Genomic DNA, 9,333 nt, shown 5'->3' with positions numbered 1-9,333 from the left:
TAGTTTTACAGTGTGAAGCAATCACGGCAGCTTCTATAATTTTAGGTATTAAGAACTCGCAAGTGTCAACACACCATCGTCAGCTATTTTATATTGAATGCCGTTGACCACTGCAGTGCTACTTACATCATTATAAATAAAACACGCCAACGGACTTACAACGTCGACAGGTTTAATTATTTTGCTGTGTTTTTTTGACTTGCTTGAGGCACTTAGACTATTATAGTTGAAGTTATTGGCGTTGGTATGTAGAACATTTTTCTATAAAAATGTCAGTTTTTATTTTTTTGGTACTTAGCGCCTTAATTAATACACGTATTCAATTTATTTCAGAATTTTATTAACCCTTAACCAGGTCTCTCTGCTCTTATATGAAGCCTATTGCATCGTTTTCTATCGCTTGCCGTCGCTCAAGCTACGTCATATTTTCTGTCAAAACTATCGAACTTCATGCTTATGTAGAATGTTTATAGTTCTATTATAATACTCAAAAAAGTACATACTTATATTATTTTAGTGAAGTTTATTGAGAAGATCAAAAATTATAATAATCATCATATTATTATTTAGAGCAGCTACAAAATACAGATTCTCATGCTATGGAAATAATCTTAATAATAAGACATCAGTATTGTTATCTAATGACTAATGGACGTAGACTTTATGTAGTCCACACACGATGAAACTGTTTGTACAACATAATAATTATTAAGTAATTGTCCATAGATTTAAGAGTCAAAACATACAATTCGTAAAATCGTTATATTTTCAGAAATAGATGAGTACTAAATAAATGTAACGCATCTTTTTCTAAAAATTATATGTCGCATGCAATTATGTTGTAGAAAACTTTCCCGTCTAGAGATGGAGCCAAAAACTATCAAAGTGAAGAAAAAGAACCTCTGGAACCTCTACTTTTCAAACAAACTCTTAGGATTCTCTAGTTTAGTGTTTCTTTATTTCATACAATATTGTTCAATATTGGATACACAACATTTAAGAATGTTAAATATTTATTTATAACAACACATTTTATAAAAAAAATTTGGACCGAGTGGGATTCGTACATACATTTTTCGCCGCCTGGAGTGCAATTATCCTTAAGACGGTACTTCAGTGAAACGGCAAATAATTTTCAACTATAGGTACGACGAAATTTTGGACTCGCTGGCAATCGGAGAGTGAAAGTCGAGCTGTGAACACGTCAATTGGTTTCATGATGGCGACGGGGGTATTAATTCTTAAATCGTGTTAAGATGACTAAAAAACGTTACCCATTTACTTGAAAAAGAAAACATGTTACTGAATATATTATTATTGTTACTAATAGAACAATAAACAGAACTTGAAATGGACAGATGTTGGACTTATATGACAAATTATATTTCGTTCGGCACGCGTCATTTGCACAATCCGCGCATCGCCTAGCCACGATCTTTTTAGACCATGCCTCAACTGAGGTATAGCCTTAACCTAGCAATCCATCTATAAATCATGCGAACTAATCTTAACCGGGATGTTTCACATTCCACCAATGGAACGACAACCAGCTTTTCAACAACCCAATAGAAAAATTCTTTTTAATTTTATTTTTCACAACAGACTTTTCTTGTATGTATAAATAAAAGTTTGATAGTGTATGTTGGGCTTTATGTTTTGTTTACGTAATTGGAATTTTATGTTACACAATTAACTTTATCTTTGGGCAACGAGAATGTTAATCGATATTTTTGAATTTCAACAAAATAATAATCATATAACATTGAAGTTTTTCCTAGGCGTGTAGTATTATTTATTATTGAAAGTTTAGTGATCGGTACCTATGCTATTTTTTAATCGTGTGTTATACAATTTTATTATCACGCATACAAAACTATCGTATTTATTTGTGGGATCAATTCCAAAATGGTAATTTTATTTTTATCATCCAAACTGAAATTAAACTCTTTAATACTATTATTGCATACTACTTTATATTTAACATTTACGCCCTTTGTCAGGTTCTCTGATTAACTGATTAAATGCCAACAGGTGTTTAGGCACCATTCACATGGGTGTATTAATTGAATAGGGTTCATTTGAGTGTTTAAAGTGTCATAATTTTAATATTTTTCTACACAGGGAGTACCCACATACTTGATAAACCGTCACGAATTTTGCTCTAGCATAACCATTGATAAGCATAAATCGATTATCTAAAGTTTTTTTTGTTAATTTTACATTTATTCTTGAGTTGCATATGTAGATATATGCCTGAGGCTAGGGATTACAATACCGGTATCTCAAAACCGGGTCATTTATTATTCAATAAATAAATACCGGTTTCAAAAATCACAAATACCGGTATTTTCGGTATTAAGAAATCATACAGTTTAGGTTTTTTGAAAATGAATTTAATGTAAGTAATTTTATTCATTACTTAGGTACTACTATATGACGTATGCTTTCAAAACGCAAGTATATTCACAAAAAACAACAAAAGTTAAATAGTATTAAAACAAAATCCTTCAAATATACAATACGCTTATAGAATTGTCGCGATGAATTCGAAAAAGAAAACATTCGTTGTAAATATTTCCAATTATTTTATGACTCTATTAATTCAGGGTTAATAGTATATCCAACTATCGTTGAATTTGAGAGAGAATTTTCTGTGCCCGGATTTGTATGATCTATACATATTTATAAAGGTCAACATAATAAATGTAGGTAGATACCTACCTACTTAAGATTGCTATACAATAGTGGTTTAAATAGCTTTTAATAGTTATATTTATTGATAGGTAGTTCTTTTTTTATAATATGTTTTGTCCCTACTTGAGGCTACAAACTTACTACTACAATACGTCAGATTATATTATGTTAAATAAGCAGATGCTGTGTTTCTATAATACAGAAATAATACTAAATATTTACAAATTCAGATAATCAACGGTGCTGAACACATTGTTCTGGGTATTTAGTATTTTTTTTCTTCAAAAGGTATGAGCCTGGAAACTTCCTACAATGATGCCAATGACGTGGTAAAATTTACCTACCTTCACTATAATAATATATCGCAAACTTCCAATAATATTCTGAATAGATTATAATAACAGAGATCTAAGAACATAGACGCCAATAATTCAATAACTAACTTACCATCTGATTTTATTTTTGTTTTTTATTTTATTTTATTTCTTTTCTTTTTATATTTATTATTTTATTGCTTATTGTATTATTCAGTCACATTTCTCTGTATTTGTATTTTAAAAATTGTTAGTATTTGTATTTTAAAACTTATTTTATGTTATGTCGTGAACGCTTTGAATTTGTTATGTTCATTATAATATCTAAAAAATAAATAAATTTGATTTGATTTGAAATATGTTAATTTATTTCAACATCCATTACATTGAATAATATTCATTCCAGATTACTCAAAGTATGTTTATAATATGTTCCCTGATGGCTGTGCAGCAATCCAAAGCAGTTGAGCTAAATGAAAAGTTTTCCTGGAACAAAGTTGAATTCAACTGGCCTAACACTAGCATTTTATCAGAGTCTATAGAGAACAAGAATTATATTCCGGAGAACAATGTACCAGTAGGTCTTTCTCTATGGAAAAATAAAATCTTCATCACAATTCCGAGATGGAAGAATGGCGTCGCATCCACACTCAACTATGTGACAATACAAGAAAATAAATCACCATTGCTGTTACCCTACCCATCATGGCAGAGTAATTTAATCACCGATTCTGTAAGAAACTCCAAGATATCTAAAGATGTTGATACACCAATTGTTTCTGTGATGCGGACATGGGTTGATGTCTGTGATAGACTGTGGGTTTTGGACGATGGAGTGGAAGCAATATTTGGTAAGTAACTTTTAATACGTTTAACTGCATGCAATTAGAGTTGGGTATTTCCCTAGAAAATCTCAATCTCGAGATTCGGGATTTGCCGAAATGATGAAATTTTGAATTCTCGAGATTTGGGATTTCCAGAAAAGAATTCTCGAGAATTCTCGAGATATCGGGAAATTAAAAAAAAAAGTGTAAAAATCCTAAAATCAGACAGATTCCAAAAAAATATGATTTTTTTATTTATGTAAGAAGACAAACAAAATAGAAGTAGGGAAACAAAAATAATTCAAAATATTACCTATTAAAATAGAATTTCAAAAAACACAGACTGTCAATCGCTGCGTCTGACAATTGCGTACGCTTTTGAGTCACAAAATTCCCTGATGTTGTAAAAATTGCACTCATTTTGAGTCGACATTTGCTTATATTCGTTAAATGCCCCGATCAGTCTTTGAGCGTTTTGTGTTTTCTGTCCACTTTTTTCATAATATAAAAAATCGTTTTTTTAATGATAATAAAGAAATGTTAAAAATTTCAATTCTCCAGATTCGGGATGGAAAATCGCAAAAATCTCTCGAGAATTCCCGTCGGGAAATTCCCGAAACCCAACTCGACATGCAATGCATGCGAGTGCACGCTACAGAAGTGAAACTATTTGTTTTATTTTCCATTTTCTTAATGTTCAATATCACCGCCACTAATATATGAACGCGAAAGTATCATCACTGTAACATTCTTTGTTGAACATGTATATATCATATGAAACACATCAGAAACATATCCATTAAGAAATTTTATCAACCTTTTATCACATTTGACTCGGTTTCAATTTGGCATGTGCTTTTTTGTTTTTCAATTTTCGAATCGGCCATGACGGTTTTTTTCGTCTCAAATCATTCGGTTTCTCCCTACCGGTGAAACTTTTGTTGCCCGTAAAAAAGTTTCACTTTTAAGTAAGTTTAAAACATCTTTATATTAACTGGTGAGTGATACGCACTAGAATCACACGTCACAAGCATATTATGGTTAATTTAACCGTTAACGTGAGAAAAAAAGAAATATCGAAAAAGACACCGACACAGACGAAACCAGTGAATATTATTTTAATTAAAAATAATTATTTTCAGGTGATCACAAGAAAGTAGTGGATAAATCTATATTAATATATGACCTTAAGGCAGACAGACTGGTTAAACGACATTTCTTCGAAGAACATACTCTGAAGGCAGGAACATTTCTTGGTAATATCGTATGTATCATAAACATTCGTATACCTATATATTATATTATTATATATACTACTTTCCCGACAAGATTTATTTTCACAGTAGGTACCACGTGTAATTAAAGACGTCTTTAAGTGAAAAACTTGTACCTACACCAATATCGCATAAAATAAAAAGTATAATCCGTTCGTAGAAACATGGTCGACTTATACGCAGCGTAAATGGAAACTCTGCCATCCTTGGTGGTATTGGCTTGTGTGTCTCCGATAATTAACTTAGGAATCGAGGGCATCCGTTGTTTGTTCTCCCAAGGTGCAGAACTAACCTGCCATTAGTAATACCAATAACTGTGTTTAATCAAATCGCTTCGGATATTGATATATTCCACTTACGTGAGATGAATTTAGGTGGACGTTGTTTTATAAATTTTAAGATAAGTTCTATCAATTTTTATTTTTCGTATTTTATTTCTTATTTTATTGTTGTATTATTTACTCTAATTATATTTGAAAAGTTGTTAAAACTTATTTGCATCATGTCGTGAACGCTTTGAATTTATTTATTAGCATGTTCATTATATATGTAAAATAAATAAATTTGAAATTGAAGCTATAAAAATCCAATAACATGCAATATCTAAATGATATAACCGGCATAAAAATCAATGTACAAAAAATAAAATTCCTCCAAAATTGCCGTTCGATTAGTGGCGAGAACTATAAATTGTGAGTTAAGAGGAATCTATGAGTATAGTATTATGATAATATGTTGGACTTTCAATAATAATTATATGCATATAAAAATGCGAAATTGTGTAAATATTCAGGTCATGCCCCCCACATCATTAAGCGGGCCGCCAGGCTAGGATCTTTGGCGGGCCCCCCTATCTATCACTAAGGATAAAGGCAGTGTTACCCTCTAAGCGTTTTCCAAATGGTGTACGCGGTAAAATGTGTATATTTAGTTTTTTTATATACTTATATACCTACCATCCATTTGAATTACGGAGTTGTCGAGTAATAACACACTATTAAAAATTGTATTGTGGGTACAACCACATAATTTAAAATAATAATATTATAAGAAGCAGGCGATTTTTTTTTTGTGTTTTGTGTTGTGAAATTTGTGATGTATGTTTATCTCACTTATCTGGTTGATTGGCCTCTCTGGGCCCTCCTGAGCCTGGGCCCTCAGGCTAGAGCCCTGTCAGCACCTCCCCCCCATTGTGGGGGCCATGATGCAGGCATAATATGTAGATTCTTAAATGCTATTTTTTTAAGTAAACTGAATGAAATTTCTATTATTTTTACATGTGGTGGATGTGACTTCCGATACATGCGACAATGCATATGCCTACATGGCAGATCACAGTGGATTCGGATTGATCGTATATGACTTAAAAGATAATTCGTCATGGTTTATAGAGCATTCGTATTTCCATCCGAATCCGTTGGCTGGAGAAATTTTGGTCGGGGGCATTCGAGCCCATTGGACGGACGGTGTCCTGGGGCTGACTTTGAGCAATGTTAGAGAAAATGGGTAAGTAAACATTATGATGCTTGAAAAATAGTACTGGCCATTATAGCCATAATTTCATTAGAATTACTTAAATTAGTGATTTTTCATAAATATTTTTCAAAATGTTATTTATATTTTTAGATATCGCACTTTATATTTTCATCCGTTAACGAGCACAACGCAATTTGAGGTTTCGACTAAAACAATACAAAATAGAACGTGGTCAAATGACATCAACGCATTCGATGACTACAAGGTAAATTCGCATCATAATTCTTAATATGTTTCTCTACAATTACATAGTCTTGACTTAAAATTTTTCCATATGTAGTTACAACACTTATTCTGATGTTGATATCTAGGTGATTGGAGAGCGTGGGCCAAAGACTCAATCAACCACAAATTGCTATGATAACAAAACTGAAGTAATAGTGTATACTCAGGTAATTAAAATTTCATCTCCTTTTTAAATTGACATTGACAGAGGAAAAGTCGATGGAAATTGAATTTTAATTTTGATTGATGACAATTTTGTACTATTCAACTAGTCAACATTTAACACAATTTGTATTTTATTTGTCCATCTCATATGTTGAAACTCTTGATTCTGTCCTAAATGTTCATAATCAGTCGATACTGACATAATACTTTTAAAGTAGCCACATGATTTTAATTTGTCTTAGAATCTGGATGAATATAATATATATGATATTGTTTTAATTTTAATTCAGAAAATTTTAATGTGTTCGTTTACGCGAAAGAAAATAGGCACCGTATCTATTTTCTGATAGAATTTATGTTTATTTGTTATTTTAGGTGAACAGAAATGGTTTGGCTTGCTGGAAATCTACTACACAATTAAATCCTTCTAGTCTAACGCTATTTGCGGAAAACACGGAAAATCTTGAATTTCCTTGTGATATAAAGGTTAATATATATGACAATGATCCTTTAATATAATATTAAAAATATGCGTTTTAAAATATTTTACTAATAAAGTGTTTAAAATAACCAACGCGTAGTATTTATATAAAAACATTAAAATAAAAAATATTTAATTTTAATTTGATAAACATACAATTTTTAAAAACGTGTAATCGTTACGCATATTCATTTTATTATTATATAAAATTATTTAGTGGTGATTTTTTGAATACCTACGTAATTTATAGTTTAAATAAGTGAAAAGGTATTCAACTTGGAATTCTTTTTATCTACTTATATCAAATTGAGGTTTGGTAGGTATTGTGACTTGTGATCACACCGTGAGTAACCCATTAATTGATAATTTAAAAAAAAGAAAAATACATTAAAATTACAATTTTTTTCCAAAAAATCACCTTCTAACTGTAACTCTATCCGTGAGAATGAAAAATAATCATACAATTAATCTTGTAACATGAATTTTTCTCAATAAACGGTTTTTTTTTTTAATTTGGTACTAATATTATTTATAAATTTATTGTAAGTTCATGTTTAATAATATGTAGGTACCTATTTACTTGTTAAAAATATTTTTCTTTTTAATGTTTATAGATGGGTACCTACATATTGATAACCTATTTAAAATGCAAATTACAATTAAAGTATTGTATACAAGTATGTAAAGAATAATTCACAAGATTTAAGAATGTAACATTCTAATTATTGAACATAGGTAAGTACCTAATTTTGAAAACACTTCTGAGAAAAAATATTATAAATTATAACCAAAAGAAAAAAATCTTTTTGAAAAAAGCCATTAGTTAAAATTTGCGGCAATTAAGTATGACTCATTTAGCATAGTGGCCAATGTGCGTGGGCGCGATACCCGGGAGATGCAGGTTCTATTCCTGCGGGGTGTCTTACTTTTTTCAAAAAGATTTTTTCTATTTTTGTTTTCAAAATTATGTATTTTCAATAATAATTAGAATGTTACATTCTTAAATCTTGTGAATTATTCGTTGAATAAAAAAATAGTTATTTATAATATATATGTAAGAAAATAGAATAATTCATTCTATTATTATGATTGAAAGGTTTATATTATTATAATAAAATATTCGGCAATGTAAAATTAATTCTTTATCTTATTACAGATCGATTCATCTCGCATAATTTGGGTTCTATCTAATCGCCTACCTAAGTTTTTATATGGACAACATGATCAAAATACAACTAATATACGAATTATGTACATCGATTTAGATACAGCCATAGAAGGCACTCTATGTAAATAGTTATAAATGATTATTTGTAAATTAATTACCTAATTAAATTCTGTAATACGCATTAATAAAGGTCATTCATGATTTTTTTTAGTATCAACCAATCTAAGTATTCTAAATTTAAAAAAAAATGTTATACTATCACTCTTCTGTACTTCCCTATCAACAGTAAAATAATATTAAAGATATATTTATTTTTATGTTATAAATCTTACATAATAAAATTACAGTGGCCTTCGGTGAATTTATTTAAAAAAAAATATGAATTATCTCATTTATCGCAAAATGCATAATTCATTTTGTTATTTCATACGGCAGTGTTTACCATTTAGTGGCCCGAGACCGATATTTATGAAAAGAAAATATTTTACCGCCTCTAATAGGGTCACACGAAAATATATATTATTCAATAAAAAAATCACCAGCGATACTATTTTACAATAATAATTATTAAAGTAGTATTTAATTATCTGCCCAATGACTTGAATTTCAATTTAAGAAGTCTCTATGAAGGAGGGGGCCCGGTTGTACTGTA

General features: G+C 30.1%; 1 protein-coding gene across 1 annotated transcript; it reads left to right on the top strand.

Moving 5' to 3' along the window:
* The first annotated feature begins 1,715 nt into the window (after window positions 1-1,715).
* LOC147067735 (protein yellow-like) lies at window positions 1,716-9,032 on the top strand. The gene is made up of 8 exons (XM_085952794.1): window positions 1,716-1,908; window positions 3,415-3,859; window positions 4,975-5,098; window positions 6,388-6,612; window positions 6,733-6,847; window positions 6,954-7,034; window positions 7,408-7,518; window positions 8,670-9,032. Exons 1-8 carry the CDS (start codon window positions 1,906-1,908, stop codon window positions 8,808-8,810), a joined length of 1,245 nt encoding a protein of 414 aa, XP_085808920.1. The 5' UTR covers window positions 1,716-1,905; the 3' UTR covers window positions 8,811-9,032.
* Window positions 9,033-9,333: the final 301 nt, after the last annotated feature.

This window comes from Rhyacophila brunnea, unplaced genomic scaffold (assembly GCF_057557595.1).
Source record: "Rhyacophila brunnea isolate RB1 unplaced genomic scaffold, BYU_Rbru_1.0 scaffold_3, whole genome shotgun sequence".
Classification (NCBI taxonomy): domain Eukaryota; kingdom Metazoa; phylum Arthropoda; class Insecta; order Trichoptera; family Rhyacophilidae; genus Rhyacophila; species Rhyacophila brunnea.
Note: the sequence above shows the minus strand (reverse complement) of the source record. Positions and strands in the feature narration are given on the sequence as shown.